The 27,419-nt window shown below is 33.2% G+C and overlaps 1 protein-coding gene across 2 annotated transcripts in view; it reads left to right on the top strand.

Moving 5' to 3' along the window:
• TRIM33 (tripartite motif containing 33) overlaps positions 1-27,419 on the top strand; it is a 191,403-nt gene that overhangs the window by 125,866 nt on the left and 38,118 nt on the right. For both annotated transcript variants that reach the window (XM_056819235.1, XM_056819236.1), the window contains exons 5-6: positions 19,737-19,849; positions 24,765-24,879. In XM_056819235.1, coding sequence (XP_056675213.1) covers positions 19,737-19,849; positions 24,765-24,879 — 228 coding nt within the window. The remainder of the gene's footprint in view (positions 1-19,736; positions 19,850-24,764; positions 24,880-27,419) is intronic.

The following is a 27,419-nucleotide window of genomic DNA, read 5'->3' as shown; positions in this document are numbered from 1 at the left end:
TCACCGACCTCCCCATCTCAAGTATAAGTGGGGTGTATACCATTTTGGTGATTAAATAAAAAAATGGGCAGGTGGGAGTTAATTTAATCTTCACCATCCCCCTGTGATTATTTGGGAGACTAGTCTCCCCAATTAATCATTTGACATAATTATCTTGTACCCCTAAAATTTTTCTAACTACAGGTTTATACAATATTGCATCTTCTAAGAGGAAACACTAATGTTTAGAGATAAGAGGGCCATAGAAGAGAGAAAGCAAAACCAATGTTTTGCTAGGCGCATTGACAAAAAACCAGTTAGGGAGCAGTCTCTTTTCTGGCATAAAATTTTACATTAAAAATAAATGTTCAACCCCCTTTAGTTCAATCAATTGCACCCAAAAGTTCATTCTGGATCTTCTTGATGCAGTGTAGGTTTCTGCAGGCATCTTTCTCCAAACAGGTCATCTTCTGGATTCAAGGAGCTAGCAAGCTTCTTTTCCTGAAAATTTTCTCAAACAAAATTTTAACTCTTGGGTTTTTATGAAAATACAATACAAAATACACAGTATTTAGAGCCCAATTGACATTTGAGTTGGTTTGAGAATTACTACCATTTTTAATTTTGTTTATGGGGAAATGTAATAGGCAAAGAAATCAACTTAAAAATAAATTTTGTAAACCAATCCTTTCTGTTAATTAGTGACTGTAACTACTAGCTTTAGTTTATAGAAGATCTTTCCAGGTAATGTAAATCTTAGCTGAAATAATAAAATTTGTTTTTCCCAGTTGCTTTATTTACATAGACCTAATATAGTAAATTATTTTTTTTTAATGCTAGAAAATCTGGATATCATAATAAATTAATATTTTTTAAAGACTTGGCTCTCACCAGTTTATGGATATGAATGAATCCAAGTTTGTATCTCCAGTTCCCTTAGAAAATAAATTATAAAACCACTTCATCTAGAGAGACAGAAGCATACAAACATCTATAATTTTTTTTCTTTTTTTTAAATACTGAGCTTAAATATCTGGTGGCAGTATGTTTTTGACTTGATATCTTATGCCCCTTTGTTAATATGTGGCTCAAGCAATCATACAGAGATAGACAGCAAGCTCAAGTATAGGCAGATGAACTCTGTAAGTAGGTAAGCTTGGTTGCAAAAGGAGTACTTCACAAATGAAAGAGAGTGTCTGTTACAAAGGATGGTTCATTGTGGGTATACCCAGACTACTTCCTAGTTACTGGTTTTTATGTAAACATTGGTGGAAGATGATACTGATGGCAAAGAAAATGAGAATCCATATTAAGACCATGTAACCCTATCTATTTCCATAGGAGCCCTACCTAAATAGGAAGAAATATTTATCTTGCCCAAACCATTAGTATTATTGATTTAATAGTAGATAATCATCTCTACTTGCAATAGATCTGAAAAAATGTTTATTAAGTTTAAATGAAAGTGTAAATGAGTTTAAGATCTGTTTCTGGAAATAGGTGGCTTTCTACATATGGCCTTTAAAAAAGAACTGTTTAGATAATTTTCAGTTGATTATTAGAGAAATAGGATCCATTTAATATAATTGTTGGATACAGTAGCCACCATTCCTTGAACACCAAGTTTCAGGATTCTGGAACAGTTAACAGAAATGCCTTTTGAGGATCATATTGACTCAGAAGAAAAATTCCCAAGGATTTGGGATCCGTTCATCTTTAAGATCTTTTTATTTTTTAAAACTCTTACCTTCTGTCTTGGAATCTATACCACTAAGTATTAATTTTAAGGCGGACGAGTGTTAAAGGCTAGGAAATTGGAGTTAAGTGACACATTTGAACCCAAGATCTCCCTTCTCCAGACCTGGCTCTCTATTCACTGACACCCCCCACCCCAACTGCCCTGATCTCTTTATTTTCTCCCCCCCCCCCCTTATATTATGAACTTTAGAAATCATCTACAGGGGTATTTCAAATCTGGCCTTGAACACTTCCTAAGTTGTGTGACCTTGGGGCAAGTCTTAAAAAAATTGCCTTATATGTACCACTCTTCTGCTTTTTAACTAGTACTTAGTATCAATCCTAAGAAAGTAGGGGTTAAAAAAATCCATAAATCCAAACATTTTAATATACTCTCTGATCCACTCCCCACTATGAGGTTTGTATAAGAGATTGTGCACCCCTATTATGTGTTAGGGTGGGGTTTTTTGTTTGTTTTGTGTTTTTTTATTTTTTTTAAATCTTTGTTTTGGGAGCCTGGGTCATTCTTTCTTGCCCAGAATAGACATGCTGAGGATATTCATGACCCTTTCCATAGGATCATATGGAAGTGTTGAACTTCTTTCCAATCAGGGCCAGTTTACCCTCCTTAGATAGCTTAGTGCCCCCACACCCCGTTCTGCTGAAGGAATTTCATATTTCCATCCCAGTCTTCATAGATCATATATAAAACACCTTCACATGACTCAACAGATAGAAACACTCCTTAGTAAAACAGTTTTTCAATTACTACTTCCAGTCAGCTCAAACTTTTCAGTAGTATTTGACACTTAAAAGATATGGTAGCTTTTTCTATAAACTCTTGTCTATCATATGTATAAGTATTAGCAACATAGGCTACACACAAACGCAACATTTATTAGTGTGGTAACAAAAATGTTCTATTGTATCCCTTTCTGTGCTTTGGATTTTTTCTGGGTATTTAGAAAATAAAATGCTATTGATGTGTTTTTAAAAATATGTCTTTTACAACCTACTAACCTGTTACCTCTATCTTGTTGACCTCAAACAGAAGTCCTCCCTTGTAGCAAATGTATAGTTCAGTAGAAATAAAACAAGTTACCATGTGTGAGAATAGTTCTTATTCTGCATCTTAAGTCCATTACCTCACTTTCAAGATGTAAAAGAAATATTTTCATCATCATTCTTTTGAAGTCACTTTTGCCCATGTTTTGATAAATTCCAAGGTTTTAAAATGTTTTCTTTTATGTTTCTGATATTTCCATCTTGTAAATTGTTATTCTGTTCACTTCCCATCATTGTACAAGTTTTCTTCTGATTTTTTGTTTTTCTTTTTTAAGATTCTTATGTTTTGAGAGTAAAGTCTCAATATTCTGCTCATGTCTTTTTGGTGTTTTTGTGTTTCGTTGTTTGTTTTTTTTCCTGTTAGTAATTGGACCAAAGTATGGGGAATGTCATTTTGGATTTCACCTTGAACTAGTCAGCTTTTTGGAACATGTTACTGTCCATTTCTTCATGTGATGTTTTGTAGGTATAGGATAATACTTTATGTCAATTTCTTGTCCTTCATATTTGAAGGCCTTTCTATAATAGCTACTTAGAGAATCCATTGTTTATGTGTTTTGGAGTTGGAAGCTTGGAATTTTTCTGTAGACTTTTCCTGGGTTCTTCACCTGATTTGTTTTCTGAATTAAAAATTTCTGGCCAGTTTTCTTGTGTGATTTCCGGAATTATGTTCTTTAGCTTCTTTTAGAAAATCTATGCTCTCTAAGCTATCTCTGAGCATTTTGCTTAAAGATAAATTCGGCTTAAATGGAATTTACATATTTGCTAAATGTTATCTTTTGCTTCTCTTCTGCTGGATTTTCTTCTACTTGAATATTTTGATCTTCCAAATCTCTTAATTCTCCTTTTATTTTTTGGGGGGGAGGAGATTTCCTCTTTATGGATTTAATTTTTTCAGAATCTGCTAATTGAGTAAAAATTTTAGATTACATTATCACTGGTGGCTAAAAGGGATTGATATTGTGCATCAGCAGCAGTGAACCAGTTCCAGTAGTTATTATATTTGTCCCAAATGGAATAGGATTTATAATAATGAAGAAAAAATTACCTGAATTACAAGAAAGATATATGTAGTAGCAATGTGAAGTGAGAGGCTGAAAAGTATAGTGAACATAGCAAGACCCAGTTTCAGTAGTATTATATTTGTCCCAAGTGGAATAGAATTTATAATAATATATATATTATTATTATATATATATTATATATATAATATAAAAATAAAAATAAGAATAAGAATATAAGAATATTATAATAATAAGGGGAAAATTAAGTGAATTACAAAAAAGATACAAAAAGTAGAGTGAGAGACTGAATAGTATAGTGGACATAGCAAGACCTAGGTTTAAGTCTTGCCTCTGACACAGGCTGCCCTGTGATATATGATATGCTGCCCCTGGACAAATCAGTGTATCTCTTAGTACACAAGATAGCTCCTTGTGACTGTCACCTGAAGAGTCAGTGCCAACTCCCAGGGGTAGAGAAAATTTCTTCATCTAGAGAAGTTTCCTGTGTCAATAAAATTCTGCCTAGATAAGACACTTTTTATGCCTCTCTTGGAAATGGACATAACTAATAGAATGACAAATAAAAGGTACAATAGATGATTGAATAAACTGTTGCTGAATTTAGATTTCTAAGATTTAGAGTTTCTTCTCAATGGAAACATTAAAGAACATTTAATAGTATCATAAAATAAACAAAAATTGGCCATGTGCTAGTAAAGACAGAGTAGGAAAAATTGTAAATAAGTGTAAGGAGGCAGAATTGTTAAGCCTATTCTTTTTGACCATGGTGACATAAAAAACAGTATTTGATTTAGATGATACGAGGAAAATCCACGGACTTAAATAGAAACCGTATCATGATATGATGAACGTGTCGAGGGATATATCATAGGTGATATCCTTGTATTTTAGGGGTGCAGCTTAAGTAATTGTGAAAAATTGCGTCCCCAGAAATGCATTAACAAAAATAGGGAAATGAATTTATTAAGCAGTTAAATAGTGGAAAACTGCAGAAAAAAGAAAATTGGGAGAGAAAGAGATAAATCATAAAACAAGAAGACTGAAAGATATATTTTTTAGACCCAGTGAGGGATAGAGTTACATATATCCTTCTTTTCTTTATCGATGTGAGATTATCCACTCACCAACCTTTCTGAAAAGGTTGAAATTTTCCTTCATCTTATTCAGATCCTTTCCCTTCAAATAAGCTCTGCTCCCATTTTTAAGTATCCCTTTTGTTTCTTTAGTAACCTGGATCATAGAGAGTTATCAAACTCCTTTACTTCTTTTCTAAGAGAGAGATACCAGCATTTGGAACATAAAGAAGAGTCACTGATTATGGCAGAACTGCAAATATTGTACATTTGGTGAAAGTTAATGCAAATTCACCATTCTTATTTCACCATAGCAGCCTTTAGAGCTGTTTATCATATCTTTCACAACTTAACAGTCACACACAACTTCCTTTCTTTACTCTCAACAAGTTTATAACTACTTCTGTTTTTCTTTTTGTCATTCATGTGTCTTGCCAACCACCTTCTATGTTTCCTTCTCCTTAAGTTTTTCTTAATATTCTGATTCCTACTCCACTTCCTCAGAAGATTAAAACTTCATTTGCTTCCAACTGTCTTTTCAGTTTAGTTATTCCAAAGTTTTAATATTTCCATTTTTCTTTTTCATTTTGGTATTCTGATGAAATACTTGTTCTTTTCATATAGTCATATTTTCTATACATTGTCAGATAGTTGAATTTTCTCATTCTACCCTGATATTACTTAATTGTTCTGTCCTTTTTTCTTCCTATTTATATTTTTAGATTAATTATATTCTTTGATTAATCTATTTTTAAAAATAAATTTATAGCTTTGTATCTGTTCCTTCTTTTGATATTTTTTCAGAACATTTTTCATCTGATAATTTTGGCTGACTAAAATCTCTAATTTTTTTTAAAGATTCTTTTAACTTAAAATTTTTTTTATTGGTTGATATTAGCTCCAATTGATTACATTTCTCCACTCAACTCTACTTGTTAACAAAAATAAAAAAGAGGGGATAAAGCAATTCAGCAAAACCAGCTGGTGCTTCAAGTATATCTGATGATTACTCCCAGTTCCCTACCTGCACAAAAGAAGCAAACTTAATGCCTTTTCTCATTTGTTCTTCATGGTTGCACTTGCTCATTATAATTATATGGCATTCACTTTAGAAATTTTCTTATTTCCATTCACAATGTATATATTTTTCTCCTGGTTTTATTTGCTTTACTTTGCATCACTTTGGCTATGGAGTTAATGAACCTGAGTTCAAACTCTGGCTTTCTCACTCTCTAACTTTGTTCAAATCATTAACTTCTTCTTTATCTTGCTTTCCTTACTTGTAAAAATCAGGCAGTTGAACTAGATATTTCTTATGTCCTGCTCAGCTCAAAAACATGTTTCTAAGTCTTAACCATGCTTCTTTGAATTCTTCATTCTTATAGAATAGCAACATTCTTTTATCTATTTACTACAGTTGATTTAGCTGCCTTTCTATGTGTCTATCTCATCTAGACATTCCAATCACTTTTTTTTTTAATAATTCCAAATTGCATTCCATGGAATGGTTGAATTAATCCAGCAGTGTATTAATATATTATCCATATCCCTAACTACATTAGTTTTTTTCCATCTCTTACCATCCATAGCAAACATTAATTTTTCATTTATATTTACCTTATTACTGTTTTGGACCAATCTTTTATATAGTTATTAATACTGGGTAGTTCTTTGGAGAGCTGTTTGCTTATAGCCTTTGATACATTGAGGAATCATTCTTGGACTTTTATTCTCTCTACATTTTATATATCAGATCTTTATTACAGGTATATTTGACTTTGTCTTCTTTAACCATGCTGATTTTGTTTAGCAAACACTACCGTATTTTTTCATTGTGCTATATATATTTGTTTTGTTTTTATATATGTCTTGTTCTTTTTAGTATTGTTTAGGTAAGCATTTTTATGGTGTTTACTATATAGGGGGAGAATCTTTAGTGAGTAAAATACCCTGTTAATCACTTATCTTTTAGTTCTTTTGTAAATTCTGATTTTCTGAATATAGTCAATAATCTTTTTGATTAGTTAATAATAAAAAAGAATATGAGAAGGAAGACAGGGTTGTTCATAAAAAGATTAATATTCTCCTTCCGTAATTTTCTGCATAAACTTTTGTGTGTTCTATTCAATTGTCCAGACAGATATGTCTAGGTAGAAGAGAACAGGGCTTTTTTCAAGGTGCTAAAATTTAGATAGATATATATTTTCCCCCTCAGCCCTACTCAGTGTTCCATAATTTGTCATTGTATCCTGGGATTGAGGAAGATGGCAACATATAGTTGCTTAACCAGTATTAGCTTTTAGGTCTCTTTCCTAAGATTCTTGCTATCACCAAATTTTAGAATTTCTTTCTGTGACCGGCTACTAAGTTAATTGTAGAACATGGAATACATCTTTTAGAGTTTTTTTTTTTAACTATTAATATGTATTCAATGACCTTAATTATATTTTATTAACCAGTCTTCCTTGTGACAAATATATTCTGCCTCTGATCGCAGTATTTCAGTAAAAGAATTTTCCTTGTTTTGATTTTAATCGAATCACAGATATGAAGATTCATATGAGAATCAAACCCATTTTAAATATATATGTTCTGAAATAGATGTAATCAAACTTTGGAAATTAGCATGCCAACATTTTAGCTCCTTTCTTTTGAAATTCAAAATCAGTTAAATCCAATTCCATTTTATATTGTAATAATTTTCCATTTTTTTAATCAAACTTTGCTGTATATCAAATTATTATGCTTAATTATGAGGAAATCTTATGATGAGACAATTCTGGGAAATATTGTGCTGAGACAATTCTGGAAAGTGAAATGTAGTTCCTTATTTAGAGTTCCCTATTCCTGTCCAAATTTTATTGCTTAAGATTAAGTAAACAGATCAGTTCCTTAATTTCTAACTCTCGGTTCCCTGTTTTCATATCAAGCCAATCAGAAATTGGTAATACCTATGCTACTTCAAGTTTTATAATTTTTATTCCTCTTTTATGTTTCTCTTTATTGACTATTAGCATATTTTGCCAATTCCCAAATGGTGTCCTTGGATCTATTGAGGAGGTGTTGGATTCATTTATTGACAATTGCTAGTCCTGCTAAGAAACTAACTTGCTCGGAAACCTTAACCTTTGTCCTGCAGTTTTCTGTTGATATTCGTTTTGGTGCGTTGGTTATATGGAGGGGAAACATATTACAATGTCATTTCAGAAGAGAGGCTGGTATTTTGTTTTAAGGAATATGAGATGGGGAAAAATTGGGCATTAATTACCATATACTAGTTTTCATGGTAGAGGAATTCGCAATAGTAAACCAATTAATAAGCATTTCATAATAAGCACTTCTCTGTGCAAGACATTGTCATTGTCCTAAGTTCTGGAAATTAGTAAGAAAGGCAGAAACTGTCTCAACTCCCCAGGAGCTCCTGCAAATAGTAGGAAGAAGGAATGTGACAACAGCAGCAAATAACATGTTATCCTTCACATTGTGCCTGCTTTCCTATTGAGATAATGACCTTAATTTTGCATATGGATGACTTGGAATAATTTTAAGATATGACCTGTTTAACCATCATTAATTATATATATTTTCTCTCCTGTTAGATTGTAAGCTCTTTGATGGCAGGAACTGTTTTTGCTTTTTATTTAAATCTTCACCTCAGCATAGTGCTGGAATATAGAATGAACTTAAAAATAATTGGCTTTTAATTTTTATTTTCACATTATTATTATTTATAAAATAAGTTTTTATTGATATTGTTTCTTATGTTGTCATAGAATCTCTTTTTTCCATCCTCCTCCCCAAGAGCCATTCCCTCTGAAAAATAGTACCTTTTATTTTTTTTTCCCAGAGGAAAAGTAAGTACAATTGCATTTACTATTGATTTTTTGGTATGTTTTTCTATCCTTTTCAGTTGTAATTTCTGTCTATATTATTTTCTTGGCTCTGATTACTGTGCATCAGTTCATGTAGATCTTTCTATGATTCTCTGTATCATCACATTCATCATTTCTTACAGCAGATTATTATTCTATTGCATTCATGTACTAAAACTTGTTTAGCCATTCCTCAAATCATGGGCAACTATTTTGTTTCCAATTCTTAGCTATCACAGAAAGTACTACTATAAATATTGGGGGGGGGGTTCTTATTGATGACCCCCTTGTGAAATAATCATAATAATGGAGGCAATCTTCCCACAATTTATCTAACATTGACTATTGCCATTTTTTTGCCACAATTTTCTAATTTTGGGAGGATGTCAGGTAAAACCTTAAGGTGTTTGTTTTTTGCATTTCTCATAATATGAATGTTTTGGGGTGTTTTTTTTCCGCAGGGGTGGAGGAGTGAGAGGGTAGACACACCAAACTCTAATCAGAGAAATTTGATAGATTTTTGTTGCTTCCCTGCTCCCATTTGACCCTTTCCCTTCTTATCCTTTCTTATTGTGGTAAGTTGTTTCAGTTGTGTCTACTCTTTGTCTTAGCAATCAATGTTGATTGTCTTATAATTTTCTCTATTTCTTGTTTATATGAGAATGCATCAAAAAAGATATAAATGGATAATTTTGATTATATTAAATTTAAAAAATTAAAAAGGTTTGTACAAACAAAACCAATGCAACTAAGATGAAAAGAAACACAAAGCTGGGGAAAATTTTTCACAGCAAGTACCTGATAAAGGTCTCATTTCTCAAATAAAAAGAACTGAGTCAAATGCATTAAAAAAAATAAGCCATTTTACATTAATAAATGGTCAAAAGACACGAATAGGGAGTTTTAAGATGATGACCTCAAGGCTATGTATATGAAAAAAATGCTTTAAATTACTCTTAAAAAAAAAATCCTTATCTTCTGTCTTAGAATTGATACAAAGTATTAGTTCCAAGGCAGAAGAGCTATAGGCAATTGGGATTAAATGACTTGCCCTGTGTCACACAGCTAGGAAATGCCTGAGGCCAGATTTAAACTTGACCTCCCATCTTTGATGCTGGCTCTCTATCCCCTGAGGCACCTAGTTGCCCTTCTCTTGATAGAGAAATGCAAATGACAACAACTATCATTATAAATGTTATATATAAATTATATAAATTATAAATGTTGGAGTGGGATGTGGGCAAATTGGGACACTAATGCACTGCTGATGGAGTCACAACTGATCCATCCATTCAAGAGAGCAATTATTTCCTATTTTTAATAGTATGATTTTTATTATTAAGACCCTGTATACACCTGTATGATATATTGTGGCATAAGGTATTTTGAGCATAATTTCTGTCAACTCTTCCTATTTTCTGAGCATTTTTTATCAAATAGTAGCAAATACTTGTTGACTGGCTTATTTGGAATAGATATAGGTTATTGGTTTCTTGTTATTGTTTTGTGTGTGTGATATTCTTTAGTCTACACAAAGTATCATTGCAGAGCATCTTAAAGTGAAACCAATGATACAAACTCTTGTCGAAATCTTGGTATAGTTGTAGTGCATTAATTGTACCAGTCAGCTTAGCTATATGAGTATGGCAAGGATCTTCAAAGATGGGTCACTAGGTAAAGAATTTTTTTTACTAAAGTAACAAATTAAATAGCTAAAAATATCCATTGTCTCTTTGTTGTGATCCTTCTGCTGCCACTGTAATGCTACTGATGGAAAATGGAATATGCTAAGGATCACATGTTTAGACTATTTATAAACTTGGAACAGAAAAAATATATGATGATCTGCATTGGTGGAAGTAAGAATGAAGTTATACCCCATTCCTTGAAGGTTAATATTCTCCCTCAAAAAAGCATCTATAATATTCAGTGGGCATGTTCAACAAAACTGTCTGATTTTCATATAAATTTATCCTAACTGTAATGCAAATTCTAATATAATTTTCTGTTGTGGAAAAATGCCCATAGTTCAATTTGAAAATTTTCTTGCGTATACTTTAATTCAGATATTGGCGAATCCATAACAACATAACATGCCTAGCAGTGAAATTCTATGACATTGTAATTCTCAGTTATTGCTGGTTTTTCTTTGTAGTACTCTCTTGACTCTCCATCACTTTCAATATTATATTTAAAAAAAATTTTTTTTCCCATTTCATATAACTGTACCAATATTTGGTCTTTCACCTCAATATAGAAGTTTCTACCATGCCTCGAGTTGTTATTAAAAATTTTAAATTAAGAATACATTAAATTTTTTATATTCTTTCTATTAAAAATTCCTTGTGTTCTTAATTTTTGAATTTTAATAATCAATGCCAACAAAACATTTAAATAAACAAATGTATGAATAAATTACATACAAAAACACAAACTCCACAAATATGTACATTATATGTTTTCTAATATAAAAATATCCTCTACTTTTGAGTTCTTTAGATGTGTTTTACTTTGATACTTTTTTCCCTTGATTGTGTCACTATTTATAAAAAATGTAATCATAGTATGTATTATTTTTTTTCTCTATTCCCTTTTCATCTCTTTATTTAGTTCCTTTATTTTTATTATATATCCAATATTTATCTTTTCAAAGAGTGTAATACAAATTCCTTAAATTCAGATATTACCATCTATTCAGCCATTTCCCGCAGTCATTGCAATTTGTTATTTTGAGTTATTTTATTATTACAAATAAAGCTTCCACAAACTTTCATTCACACATAACTTTTTACCATCACAATAATGTCCTTAGGACTTAATGCTAGTAATGGGCTCCCTAGGTTAATGAGCATAAACAGATTTACAGTTCTTAATGTATATTTCCATATTGTTTTCCTTTTTTTCATTTTTTTCTCATTCTTTTATATTTTAAGGGTTTTATTTTTCTTTTATTTTTTAAAAATTTTATTTAGTCAATTTAGAATATTTTCCCATAGTTACAAGAATTGTGTTCTTTCCCTAACCCTCCCTTTCCCCCTCTCCTGTAGCCAGCCTGAAATTCCACTAGGTTTTTACATTTGACCTTGGTCAAAACCTATTTGCATATTATTGATGTTTGCACTTGGGTGATCATTTAGATTCTATAGCCCCCTCAACCCATGTGATCAAGCAGTTGTTTTTGCTTCTGTGTTTCTACTCCCACAGTTTTTCCTCTGAATGTAGATAGTGTTCTTTCTTATAAATCCCTCCAAATTATTCTGGATCATTGCATCGCTACTAATAACGAAGTTAATTACATTAAATTGTACCACAGTGTGTATCAGTCACTGTGTATAATGTTCCCCTGGTTCTGCTCTTTTCACTCTTCATCAATTCCTGGAGGTCGTTCCAGTTTACATGGAATTCCTACAGTTCATTATTCCTTTGGGCGCAATAGTATTCCATCACCAACATATGCCACAATTTGTTCAGCCATTCCCCAAAGGGCATCTCTTCATTTTCCAATTTTTTGCCACAACAACGAGTGCAGCTATAAATATTTTTGTACAAGTCTTTTTTCTTATTATGTTTGGGGTATTATGTGCTATGGCTGGATTAAAGGGCAGACAGTCTTTTAGTGCACTTTGGGCAGAGTTCCAAATTGCCCTCCAGAATGATTGGATCCATTCACAACTTCATCAGCAAAGCATTAATGTCCCAATTTTGCCATATCCCCTCCAATATTCATTACTTTCCTTTGCTGTCATGTTAACCAATCTTCTGGGTATGAGGTGGTACCTCAGAGTTGTTTTGATTTGCATTCTCTGATTATAAGAGATTTAGATCACTTTTTCATGTACTTATTAATAGTTTTGATTTCTTTATCTGAAAATTGGCTATTTGTGTCCCTTGCCTATTTATCAATTGGGGAATGGCTTGATTTTTTTTGTACAATTGATTTAGCTCTTTATAAATTTGAGTAACTAGACCTTTGTCAGAAGTTTTTCTTATGAAGATTGTTTCCTGTTTTGTAGCTTTAATTCTAATTTTGGCTGCTTTGGTTTTGTTTGTACAAAAACTTTAATATAATCAAAATTACTTATTTTACATTTTGTAATGTTTTTCTAATTCTTGCTTGCTCTTAAAATCTTTACTTTCCCAAAGATCTGGCAAGTATTTTCTTCTTTATATTCAAGTCATTCTCCCATTCTGAATTTATCTTGATGTAGGGTGTTAGATGTTTATCCAAACCCAGTCTCTCCCATATTGTCTTCTAATTTTCCCAGCAGTTTTTGTCAAATAGTGGATTTTTGTCCCCAAAGCTGGGATCTATACTGGTGTAGAAGGAAATAGTGAAAGAAGAAGGGGCAGGACTAGGAAAAACATTGCAAACAAGTGCAAAATAGCGGAAATAATAAATGTAACCTTTTCAGATCATAATGCAATAAAAATAATAATTAGTAAGGGTACATGAAGAAGCAAATCAAAAATTAATTGGAAATTAAGTAATATGACTCTCCAAAATTGGCTAGTTAAAGATCACATCATTGAAACAATTAATAATTTCATTGAAGAAAATGACAATGATGGGGGAAGCTGGGAAGTTCAGTGGATTGAAAATCAGGCCTAGAGACAGGAGGCCTAGGTTCAAATCTGGCCTCGGACACTTCCCAGCTGTGTGACACTGGGCAAGTCATTTGACCCCCATTGCCTAGCTCTTACCACTCTTCTGCCTTGGAACCAATACATAATATTGATTTCAAGATGGAAGGTGAGGGTATTTAAAAAAAAGAAAATGATAATGATAATGATGGGACATCCTTTCAATATCTATGTGATACAGCCAAAGCACTACTAATGGGGTCATTTATATCCTTGAGTTCATATATTAACAAACTGGGGGGGGGGAGGTGGCACAGAGTCAAGGAATTGGGAATGTAACTAGAAAGTGAACAAGTTAAAAATCCTCAGATGAAAACTAAATTAAGAGATCCTAAAAATTAAAGGATAAATTAATAAAATCAAACATACAAGAACTATTGAATTAATAAATAAGATTAGAAATTAGTACTTTGAAAAAACAAATAAAATAGACAAAGTACTGGCCAATCTAATTTTAAAAAGGAAAGAAGAAAACCAGATTAACAGTATCCAAGATGAAAAGGGGGACCTCATCTCTAATGAAGAGGAAATTAAGACAATCATCAAACTCTATTATGCCCAAGTTATGGCAATAAATATGGCAGTGTAGGTGATATGGATAAATATTTACAAAAATATAAATTGCCTAGATTAACAGAAGAAGAAATAGAATAGTGAAATAACCCCATATCAGAAATAGAAATTGAACAAGCCATAAAACAACTCCCTAAGAAAATCCCGAGGACCAGATAGATTCACAAATGAATTCTATCAAACATTGAAAGAACAACTATTCCCAATACTATACAAACTATTTTAACAGAACAAGCATCTTGTTTTCTAATATAAACAATTCATAGCTGCTCTAGCAGTATAATATTAGGCCTCTTTTTTTTCCCCTGTTCATGTCAGCAGTTGATTTGATTAACTTAATCTGTCTGCATCTCAGTTAATCTGCATTACCAGGGCCATATTTAACTAGATTAGTCCTTTAGCAGCATATGCAATCTATTGCCAGGACCATGCTCTTTTCATATCCTAATTTTTCCAATTTGGTCATACCCAGAGGAACCTATGTTTCAACCCCATAGGAATTCAGGATTACTTCCATAGTATGATGAGTGTTAAAGTAAGAGTTTTATGGAATATTTTTGCTCTCTAAACTATTGTTGTCCCACTAGATACAATATTTGGATTATATGTATGCTCAGACTTAGATCTACTACTAACCTCATGCAGTTGTGTGTGGGCTCTTCAGATATCTAACACAAATATGTCAATCTTATAAGAAAGTAGAGAGGCCTGCTGTCTTACCTGGACATGCATTCAAGAAATTTCAAGCCTTTTTGAAATAAATATTTCTAAATTTTGGCAATTCATGTTTATCCAAATGAGACTGCAAAAAGAAGTGTGTGTGTGTCTGTGTCTGTGTGTGTGTGTGTGTGTGTGTGTGTGTGTGTGTGTGACAAGCATTCTATTATTTATCTACTATATGCTGGGAAATAATTTCCAATTGTCATCTCATTTGATCCTCTCAGCAGCCCAGAAAGGAGATGCCAGTAGCATGCCAGGAAATTAAGGTATTTCAGAGATTAAGTGTCATAGGACTAGTGTTTGAGAATGAATTTGAACTCAGATTTTCCTGACTCCAGGCTCTGTACACTATAGACTGTACACTTACCTGCTCTGAAAAAAAAATGGACTGCTCATCACTTTAATTCAAGACCTCATCATCTTTCACCTTGACTGTTTTGTTTCCTCATTTGGTGTCCCTGTTTTCAGCTTCCTCCCTTTCTGATCCCTTATGAATCTTCCCAAATATTCCTAAAACATAGATGGGTTTGACCATGTTATTTACCCTTCACAGAAACTTACAGTGACTTGCTATTGCTTTTAGCACAAATCACAAATTCTTCAGCCACTTATTTTATTCACTTATAATCTGGTTCAAACCTGTCTTTCCATCTTTTATTTTATATTACTCTACTTCTACCCCCTCTTCATTCTAAGCAAATGGACGTGAGCTATTTCCCTCAATCATCTTTATATTTCCAGTCTCCATATTGGCACCAGCTGTCCCCCATGTCTCCTTCTTATACTTTACCTCCCATGCCATGCACAATAATTTTTTAAAATAATATATATGTATATATAGTTTCTTAGTAATTCATTATTCAGTTAATTGTACCAATCCCAAACAGCCAAGTGATTGTTTGAATTATTTTTCTTGAACTATACAGCAGTTATAAGCCAATGAATGTAAAAATTTTTCATGAATTTATGGTTTTTACTATAAACAAAGCAAAGGAAGCAAAAGTGAATTTTCTTTTACTTCACTTCAGCATAAAGTTTTCAACATTAATCCATTCCTTTTTATTTAATTCATTCTTGAAGCCTGTTGTCACTTTCACTAAAAAAAAATATCTTTCCCTCCTCCCCCAATATTGCCAATAATCTAATGCAAAGCTCTCCTCACTTCACATCTAGACTGCTACAATAGCCTACTAGTGGTCTGCTTGCCACAAGTCTCTTCACTCCAGTCTGTCTTCCATTAAGCTGCCATTGTGATTTTTCTAAAGTACAGGTCCTTAAACTCTAATGGCTCCCAGTCATCTCCAGAGTCAAATACAAAAGTGGTAGCATTCAAAGCCTTTCATAATCTAGCCACTCTTGCCTTTCCAGTTTTCTTATACATTATCCCTGCCACCTGATTTTGTCGATATCATCAACAAAAAAAGTGATTATTTGTTTCTTCTTTACCTGTGCTTATTCTTGGTTTCTTTTTGTTATATAGCCATGTTGGCGAACCTATGACACACATGCCAGAGGGGCTGCTCCCCTCCCCCTCTCCACATGCAGCTGAGGACATTCTCACATCAATCACCCCTCTGCCCAGCTGCCAAATGGGAGTGCTTCCTCCCTCCCCTGTCTAGGTTAAGGTGGGGGGCTCACATGCATGAGGGTTGCAGTTTGGGCACTCAGCCTCTCTGCACTCACTGCCACCACTGTCTTATAGCCATCTGGAATCTTTTTGGAAAGGACTCTATTTTATCTTCATTATATATAATCTTGACTCTTTGTTTTAGCCATAGATCATTTGCCATGCAAAGGGAAAAAATGTTTAATTTTTTCTTTATCCTTTTTTTTTTAGGTTTTAAATTTTTTTTAATTATTTTAAAAATATTTCTCACTTGCATATAAAAGTATTTTGACAATAATTTAAAGTTCCAAATTCTTATCTTCATGCCTCTCTCCCTCTTTGAGAAAGTAAGCAACTTAATAACAATTATACATGTGAAGTCATGCATGAAGTCATCCATATTAGCCTTGTTGCAAAAGAAAATACAAAATAAAACAATAAACAAAGTAAAAAAAGTATGCTTCAGTCTGCATTCAGAGTACATAAATTTTCTTTCTTTGGCTTGGATATAATTTTTCATTATGGGTTCTTTGAAATTGTCTTGAATCATAGTAGCTAAGTCTTTAACACCTCCTTAAATCATTACTGTTACTGTATATAATGTTCTCTTGAACTTTCCATCAGTTCACATAAACCTTTCAAATTTTTCCAACTCCATCCTGCTCATTGTTTCCTATGTAGCCCAATAGTATTCTGTCATGATCATATACCACAACTTGTCTTCCTTGTCCTCAGTTGATGGATATTCACTTGATTTCTAATTCTTTGCTACCACAAAAAAAAGAGCTTCTATGAATACATTTGTACAGATTAGTCCTTATCCCTTTTCCATGATCTCTTTAGGATACAGACCTAATACTGCTGTTGCTAAGTCAAGGAGTATGCACAGTTTTATAGTTCTTTGGACATAAGTTCAAATTGTTCTCCAGAATGAATGAAATAAGATTCTTATAAACTTGATTCAGTTCCCTACATTTTAAAGAAATGAAGCCTTTATGTAGAGTTAGATGGCTCAATGGACCAGGCATCAGAAATTCCTGGGTTTAAATTTGACCTCAAACACTTACTCGTTGAGTGACCCTAGGCAAGCCACTTAACCTCATTTGCCTAGCCCTTACCCTTCTTCTGCCTTCTTAGTTATTATTAATTCTATAACAAAGAGAAGAAAGAAAGAAACAAATTATCAGAGAAATTTGTTATAAAAGGTTTTCCCAGTCTCTCATTTTCCTTCTAATTTTGGCTGCATTAGTTTTGTTTGTGGGGGGGAAAAAAGCCTTTAATTTTCATGTCATCAAAATGATCTATTTTGCTTCTCATAGCCCTTTATCTATTTGTCTAGTCATAAACTCTTCCTTTATCCATAGAACTGTTCGGTACATTTTCCTGTGCTCCTTTAATTTATTATATTACTCTTTATGTCTAAATCACTATCCATTTTTATTTTATCTTTGTATACATGATGTTAATCTATACCAAGTTTCTGCCAAGCTACTGTTTCCCCAGCAATTTGTCAAAGCTTGGATCTTTGAGTTTATCAAACACTATATTATTATGATCACATACTACTATATATTAGATATCAGGGTAGTTTTCTTTTACAATTTCTTGAAAAAATGATGTTTATGTTCTTTCTTTTGATCATTGGTTATAGATGATCCAGCTTTCTTAAATTATTTGTCCTTGATCAATTTTTTCAGGAAGTCTTTGTTGAGTTGTGTCCAGTTCATGATTTTCTTTGAGACTTTGTAACTGTTTTGACTTTATCGACTTCTTCTGAATTTGTTTCTTGATCTTTCTTGTTATCATAGTTGATATTTTTCCTTATGTTCTTTCTTTGATCATTGCTTATAGATGATCCAACTATTCTTAAATTATTTCTCCTTGATCGATTTTTCAGGAAGTCTTTGTTGACTTGTGTCCAGTTCATGATTTTCTTTGAGACGTTGTAACTGTTTTGACTTCATCAACTTCTTCTGAATTTGTTTCTTGATCTTTCCTGTAATCATAGTTGATATTTTTTGTCATGTTCTTTATTTTCCCTTCCTCTCTTCCTCCTTTCCTCCTATACCTTCCATCTTTGAATACTTGCCAGCATCACATAACCAGGAAGTGTTTGGGGCCAAATTTGAACCCAGAATTCCCTTCTCTAGGCCTAGTTCTCTGTCCATGGAGCTACCTAACCTATCCTCCACCCCATTTCTTGACTTGGAACTTTATTTTGATGTTGGGCTCTGTTCTTAGCATGGTGGGGAATGTGAAGATTATCCGAAGCTTAATGATTTCATATTATAATGAATTCTGTATCTATTTAAGTCCCCTTTCTACGTCTTTGAGTTAAGTTCAAGAATTCAGCTTTCCCTCTGAGTTATAATTTAAAGTTATGATTTATTGGGAAAACTATTATATTCTATACATTTAGGTCCTGAAAAAAATTTAGGCCATTTGTTTCTTAACTTCAAAGGCCTATAAACTCATTGGGTATATTTTTACAAGGTATATTGTCCATCCTTACAGTATTTTAACCCAAGAAGGACCCTTATTTCTTGGGATGGCAATTGATATTTCCTCTTCAGAGCCCCTGTTCCCTTGGAGACAGAAATTATACTGTCCCTTGGGTTTTCACTCCATCGGGAGCAAATGTACTCCTCTCTGCCCTTGAGCTGTGTCATAAAAGTAGATATAAAAGATGAGGTTGTCAAACAGTGCCTGGTCTTACATCTCATACTAGCTCAGGGGTTTCCTGTAACCTTTTTTTCTGACCAATTGCCAGGTCCCCCTACTTTTGTTGCCTTGAGAATTCCTGAAGATGCTGGTTCTTTTTTTTTATCACTATCTAATAACACTACTTAAGTTTCATTCACATAGGCTCTAGGTCAAATGTCTTCCTCCTGTGTCAAAGAGCCTTCTTTTAGACCTTCTGTGTGTTGTGGGCTGAAAGAATGTCTTTCTTTGACCTTCTATTGGCTCTACCAATTGAGAATTTTATTCCTCCCATCTTTGGTGCTCTGCTTCCAGAAGATATATGTTATTTTGTTGGAAACCTTTTTTATTCTTCATTTCCATTGATATAATGTTATGTTTTTTGAAGGTTTTGTTAATAATGTGGTCAATCATGTCTATAAGTTTTCCTAATATTAAATCAACTCTGAATTCATCTTGTAGCTCCAAATTTGTTGTGGTGTAAAATCTTATTGCTGTAACTTGTTGGCTAATATTTAGTTTTTTCTATTAATATTTGCTAAGGATACTGCTCACTAATTTTCTCTGTTTTGACTTCCTGGTTTAGGTAGTCAGATATTTGTATTATAAAATGAATTTTGTAAGATCTCTTCCTTGCTTTTAGAGGGAAATTAATTTTGAATTATTGATATTATTTGAATTTAATTATTGTTTTGATGTATTATGAAATTTATTTCCAAATCATATGTCCTAATTTTAAAGGTACCAGTTTTTGGAAGAAGCATTTCAAAATCAGAAGGGTGCAATTGAGAATTTATTAGCTAAACTTCTTGAGAAGAAAAATTATGTTCATTTTGCTGCGACTCAGGTGCAGAATAGGTAAGTTTGTTATGTAGGTTCATATTTTACTCTTAATAAGATTATAAATGCAGATTTCTGGTTTTGTTGGGATTTTTTTCTTGGCATGTTTATTCAAAAACGTGTTTGAGTCTTACATTTTATTCTGAGGTAAGATCTGTCACCAGTTTGAGGATATAATTATTTTTACTAACTAATTATTATAACAAATATTTGTACTCCTTTAGAACAATTTATATTAGAAAATTTACAAAGGAAAACAGGAGTCTGAAATCTGTATAAGAACTTCTTATAATGTACTCTTGTTGTTAGCATCCTACTTGTGGAGAAAACTATTGATACTGAAGTTAGCCACATTAAAAATAATTTACTCTCCTAAAATATTAAGTACTTTGGGGAAGAGATAACTGTAAAAAATTAAAATTAGACCTCAATAATAAAAATATTATATTTTAAAGGATTTATTAATGATCATTAGAAATCAAGGAATAAAAAGGATACAAAATAAAGACCATGTATGTGCCCATGGCTGATTAACCATTCCAAAACCCCCATCTTACCAAACCTAAAAGAGGGCAGGATCCTCCATGTCCCCGCCTTATATCCCCAGTCTAGAGGAAGTACATAATGACAGGAAGTCGGTGGGCTCCCAGGAAATGTAGTTCTTTTTTAGGGTAACTTCAATTATACATACCATATATAAGTAGGTTAAAAAGGATTAGGACTCTATTCTGAAATAGTGAATGCCCAGAGTGAATTGGATCAAAACCTATAAAAATCATAGAATTTCAATAAGGTGAATATGGGATTATGTTTAAAAATTAAGGCAAATAGAGACAAGGTTCTAAGTATCATCAGTTCCTTAGTTAATCTAGCAGTAGCAATAAACTGGTTCAGTTATCTCCCTCTATAACCAAAATCCATAAGGTATACAGTTTACCCCCTTCATATAGTTTTTAAAAGTACATTGAACAAAGAACTGAATTGAGTAGGTGGGAAAGACACTGTGTTTGGTAATAGTGTAGACATCATGGGAGTGAATACTGTAATGTATTCATAGAAGCTCTTTTTTGTGGAAGCAAAGACTTAGAAATAGTTGGTTGCATCCAGGAAGGTAGGCTAGCACCCATGTGGGGGCTCATAATCACTCTTCTCTATTATTAAGGAAAGCTTGATTGATTTCTGAGACCTGTATGCATCCTGAGGATGTTGTTAGTGGACCAGGGATAGCATATTCCCTGGCTCCTACATGAATTTGTTACGGAAGTAAGTCCCTCTTTAATAATGCATAGGTGGACAGGTTAGTTTGTGGAAATATACCAGATCTGCTTATAGGCCTTTGAAGTTAACAAAGAGACCTAAAGGTATGGTAGATAACAGTTTTCCAATAAAGGATAACTTCATAGCTTAGAGGGAAAGGTGAATTCTTAAATTCAACTCAAAGACATAGAGAAAGGAAATTAAGCAGATATAAATATTTCAATGACTTTTTTTTTAACATGTCAACATGGAGATACAGAAATTCCCAGTTTACTTAGTTTAAAGGTAGAAACCCCAGGTTTTGACCTTGTCACAGGAGAGGTTTCCCCCTGAGGGAAGGTTCCACTTCACCAGACAATAGACATCCACTTCAGGTGGGGAGGCAGACCCCATCCGAAGTCAAGTAGCTTTTGTCTCCAGAAGCCTTTCCCAGTATATCACACCTTCCTTCCAAGTTCAAACTTGGGACCTTCAGCTTGGGAGACTGAAGTGCTACCTACTATGCCAAAGCTGAAGTGAATGTCTATTGTCTGGTGAAGTGAAACCTTCCCTCAGGGGAAAAACCTCTCCTGTGACAAGGTCAATACCTGGGGTTTCTACCTTTAAACTAAGTAAACTGGGAATTTCTATATCTCCATTTTGACAAACCACATCCCAGAACTGTAGGAATGTGGACCAACCCTTAAAATTTAGTAGTTATAAGAGCAAGGAAAGAACTATTACTTTCCACAATGTTTAGTAAATGAATGGAACTTGTGTAATGATACAGGTTGAAACAATCTTAAGTCTTTGCAAATTGCTCCTTATCTTTACCTTGTGTTTATATTCAAAATTAAATGGACTGTGTGACTAATAGTGATCATCTAGCCTTTGCTTTGGAAACCCACAAATTCCTTAGACAGGCCATTCCATTTTTGGTTAGCTATCAGTTTATAGGAAGTTCTTCTGATGTTAAGGTAAATGTTGTCTCCCTGTAATTTTCTCTCATTGGTCATTTTGCATATTAGGCCAAGCAGAACAAGTTTAAACCCTTTTCCATGATAATTCTTCAGATATTTGATTTTGATACTGAAGGATTTGAAGACTATCTTAAAGCTAAACATCCTAAAATTGTTTAATTAAACTTCAAATGACATGGTTTTGAGCCATTCAGTACTGCTTAATTGCCTGAACTTAAGTATTCTTCAAATATAGTGCCCAGAATGAAACAACTTACTCTAGTTGTACAATGTCACCTTCCTCACATTGAGTACTACTCCTTAGGTCTCCTTAGGTCTTTTTGCCTCTACATTATACTACTTTAGTAGACTTGAATTCTACTAAAATCCCAAGGTCTTTTTTGTCAGATCAGCTGCTTGTTTTCTAGCTAGATCTGTCATGTACTATATTTGTATACTTTATTTTAAAATCTAATAACAGATTATTGTTTATATTAGAAATCATAACCTATAGTTATCTAATGATTTTTAGTTTTGCAAAACTTACTGTGTTATTTCATTCAATACTCATAACAACATTGTGATGTATGCCTTAATAATTGCACTTTTCTTTATAGATGAGGAAACTGAATCAGAGAAGTTAAGTGAAATCAAATGTTTGAAGAGAGATTTAAAACTAAGTCTTCCTGGCTCCAAGTCCAAGTCTCTCTACTATGAAAATATAGATATTAGTGACCTATTTTCTATCTTGGGAAAAGTGACTGTTTATATAAGTGTTCTTAAAAAGTTTCACTGTTAGCTACCCTCTTGATATGTAAATTTATGAAGTTATTTCAAATTATAGTCAATTCATCTGATTGTCTGAACACATAATTGTTATAAACCATTTAGACTGAATTGACTGGTCACTTCTGCTTTAAACATTTGCAATAATTCCACATAACATAAGACTCAATTACTTGATTGAGTAAATTTCTGAATCATTGATTTCTAATCTTATTTATTAATTCAATAGTTCTTGTATGTTTGATTTTATTAATTTATCCTTTAATTTTTAGGATCTCTTAATTTAGTTTTCATCTGAGGATTTTTAACTTGTTCACTTTCTAGTTACATTCCCAATTCCTTGACTCTGTGCCACCTCCCCCCCCCAGTTTGTTAATATATGAACTCAAGGATATAAATGACCCCATTAGTAGTGCTTTGGCTGTATCACATAGATATTGAAAGGATGTCCCATCATTATCATTATCATTTTCTTTTTTTAAATACCCTCACCTTCCATCTTGAAATCAATATTATGTATTGGTTCCAAGGCAGAAGAGTGGTAAGAGCTAGGCAATGGGGGTCAAATGTTCTCTACCTCACTTCCTGCATCTCACATGTGCCAATGGTGGCTCTAGCTTGACCTAGGACCGCCCAGAGGTCTGTCCTTTTTTTGCACATGTCTATTGAAGGCCATATTCTCAAATAATTAAATCTTGTGTTTGCTGCAGCCCTTCCTAATCTTGTTACACTGAGTAGGGTGGAGAATGTAGTTTCCAAAACCTGATTCTGTTATTCCAAGTATCTCTATTGTTATTGATCAGGAAAGAGCTAAATCTGATCTTCTAAAGAATGGTCTGAATAGGGTGGAATAGTTTTGAAATTCACAGTAACAGCCTTTGGTTCTTTGGCTCTTCACCTTAGAATCAATGAACAGCCTCTGGAGTTCTCGGGACTTCCTGTGAGGAGGGCTAGAGTCAGTTTGAGGCTGGTGCTTGAGGTTGGAGGAGCCCCACAGACTGCTTTCCTTCAGATTGGTCACATGAGTGATAGGGACTGATCCTTTTCCCTGTCTTGGGTATCCAAGGCCTTAAGGCCTGCTTTGGCTCAGCTAGAGCCAGAGTGGCTCTGAGTTAAAAAAATTTGGCAGCTGACTTGAGTGCTTCATTTAGGAATTATAGAAGTGAATTCCTTGGCAACCTTAAATTAATATATATCAGTGTTTTAAAGTGATTTCAATATCACATTACAGAATAAGAAATAAAGCAGAAAAATAAACAGAAGTTGTATGGTTTTGACCTCCAGGAGCAGAGAAGGCTTTCAGTTCCAGCTTATTGTCTAGATTGAAACCTAAAGAGAAATAACCAGACAGGAACCCCAGAACAAAGGGAAGCTTACAATTTTGTCACTCTGAACCAGCAAAGCTAACCAACTGGTTGATAATGATTTGAGTCTACTAGCAATCTATTGAAACTCTAACCAGAAATCAAACCCATTGGTGTGTTGCTTAGCCCTAAATCCAGATCAGGAAATTATAGAACAGACAAGAAGGAAAGTGATCAGACTTTGCCCTGGATCCAATTACTCTGGGATCACTGAAAGCTTGCAGGTTCCCACAATGAGAGATCTAGGAATAACACAATACCCCAAACCCCCAAGAAAGCAGAAGCAAGAATCTAAAGGACACAAGATCAACCCAAATATTCCATTGAGAAGTCTGTAAAGTCTGGTCCTGAAATTCAAAGTCAAATAGTAGGCTTGAAGAATAAGGTAAAACAAGCAAAACAAATATCACCATAAAAAGACAAACCCAGAGGAAGAGAATGGTTCCAAAATATTAAAAATAAAGCCAGAAAGAAAAAAATAGACTGGGCACAAGTATTCAACTAGAATTCTTGGAAAAGATGAAGTAAGAGTGGGGGGCATTGATAGAGGAGAAATTTATAACCTAATGATGTATTTCTCTTATTCAGGATAAAAGAAGTAAATGAAACTAACAAACGAGTAGAACAGGAAATTAAAGTGGCCATTTTCACCCTCATCAATGAAATAAATAAGAAGGGCAAGTCTCTCTTACAGCAGCTAGAGGTATGGTTTAAAGCTAAAAAATATTCTCTTGCTCATTCTTCAGCTATTTCAGGTGTTTATTGGAAGTTCTGATTAAATGTTTTGGGAGTGTGAGGATAAAAGATGTAATTGTAATATGTAGAAAATAAATTCCAAGTTCTTTAAATTTATTGACTTTAAAGCAAAAAGAATAGAAGGGACTGGAAAAAGTGCTTTCTAAATAGAGATTAGGAAAAATGTTAGACAAACTACTCCTGTGGTGGGAAAAAAAGGCAAATCTTTTAATATTCCTTGCTTCTTTGCTTATAAGGGGCCTCAGCTGATACTCTTTCATATGGAAGTATATTGGGTTTCATAATTTTGATGGAGTCACTTGTGGAATTTCTTTTGATATCTTTTAAATTCTCAGTTCAGTATAAAATGCCATTTTCCAAATTAACCTATAAGTTTATTGTTATATTTGTACCAGTGGTATCTTTAAGTATATATTTCCAAATATTAATGACCTACCTCTTAATGTTTTTGTGATAGCTAATGTATAATCATTTGTTACCATTATCCTAAGCAAGAACAGATTAATATTCTGCATATTTAAAATGTGACATGTACAAATTGAACTTGTTGCTCTAAATGCATAAATAATAGATGGCATGTTTTTGCTTGTTTTTTATTAATTCTTTGTTAAACTAAAATTTTCACTAGTTAAGTTCTCGAATTCCATTAATATTTTACCAAAAGCCCTTGATGACAATTTCCTTCCTCCTTGTCTTTGCAGGACAAAATGGAAATATTTAACGTAATGAAATGAAAGAATGGGGAAAGTACTATTATTTCTGAAATTTCATATTAGAATAATATGCTTCCATGGTGTTAGTGTTTTTAGCTTCTCGTTCTCTAGGACTTAGGAATTTTTTCTTTGAAATACATTAAGCCTAGCTTTCTCTATTTTGATTTTTTTTCCCCTCCTGTGCGTGCATGTTGGTCCAGTGATATTTGTAATGGATTTCTGGGACAGAAAGTTCCTTGTAAATCAATTTAGCACATATTTCTTCTCTATTATAAGTTGTCTATTTTATATATGTATCCCAGCAAATTTGAATATAAAGTGTACTTCTGTTTTTCTTTTCAATGTCTGCCAATAATTACAGATTTATTACTCTAGGGAAAATGTCCGGTAGGTTTTTCCCCTTTGGGGAGGGGAGTACAGAAAGCAAGAGTATTTTACATGCTTTATAAATAATAATTAATCCATAAATAAAAAGACTGGATTTAGTGGAAAGAATGTTGGTTCTTGACTAGCTTTACTGGTTATTTCCTTGTATGATCATAGGCCACACTGAACCTCAGTTTCCATATCACTGGTCCAGTAGAATATCTTAGGACATTTCTATCTCTGAGTCCTGTGAACTAAGTAAACCTAGTGGCAGGATGATAAAAATAGGAGGATACTAGTTCTGCCATCTGGGAGACATTGTTGCCCCAACACGGTTCACTTTTCCTTTGCATTATTTTCTCTACTCCTTGGGAATATCTACCTACTCTGGAAATTCCTTGTCTTCATATTTTTTAGCTCTTGAAACTTGCTTTTTTGTCTATATGTAAAACCTAATAGAGTTGAATGATAATTCAAATTCATTAGTTGAGACTACTAATGTATGTTTTTTTAGCTTGGAAATTTTTTGAAATTCATAGGATCATATGCTTAGGATTGGAAAGAACTGGGATTATCTACTATAACCTGCTGATTGTGTAACATATAAGGCAGTTGAGGTCCAAAGCAGTTAAGAGACATATACACAGTAATACAGGTAGTAAGCTGTTTTCAGGAGAGTCATGATATAAACCCAGACTCAGAGTTTTTTCACAGTACTGTGTTTTCTAAAATTGTCTCAAACTGAACACTGTGCTCCAGTTGTGACCAGGCCTGGAAAATAACATAGTGAGTCCTTCTGAGTCTGGACTCTTTGATAGTTACGATAGCCTTCCATAGAAGCAGTGTTACACCCACTGTTGACTTATTGACCTTGCAATCTTTTAAAACCTCTATAGCTTTTTCACAGCCAAAGTAGTATCATATTGTACTAGTAAAGTTGACTTTTTGAAACTATAATCTATTTCTTTAAAATTTCTTGCTATTCAATTTGGCCACTTGTTTTAGCTTATTGAGATTCTTTTGGATATGGATTCTATCGTCTACTATGTTAATCTGTCCCTTCAAACTTCATGTCTTCTATGCTTTGATTAAAACAGTTGTTGAAAATGAAGAATCACGTGACATAAACCTAGAAGCTCTTGACTAGGAAGCACCTTCAGTGTAACCTATTAATGAGAAAATCTTGAGTCCCACCATTCAGCTAGTTCCAGAGTAACATAAATGTATCAGCACCTAAAGCATATTCATATATGCTTCTCTCACTAGCATGAGAGATTTTGTGAAGTAATTTGCTGGGAATCTTAAATGTATTATTTCTGCATTCCTGTGTTCCTTAGGTCTATCAGTCACAGTGGAAATGTACCCTCCTTAATCAATTCTTTATGTTCAAAATTTAATAATAAAATAT

Source organism: Monodelphis domestica, chromosome 2 (assembly GCF_027887165.1).
Source record: "Monodelphis domestica isolate mMonDom1 chromosome 2, mMonDom1.pri, whole genome shotgun sequence".
Lineage (NCBI taxonomy): Eukaryota > Metazoa > Chordata > Mammalia > Didelphimorphia > Didelphidae > Monodelphis > Monodelphis domestica.
This window is presented reverse-complemented; position numbering and strand designations above follow the sequence as displayed.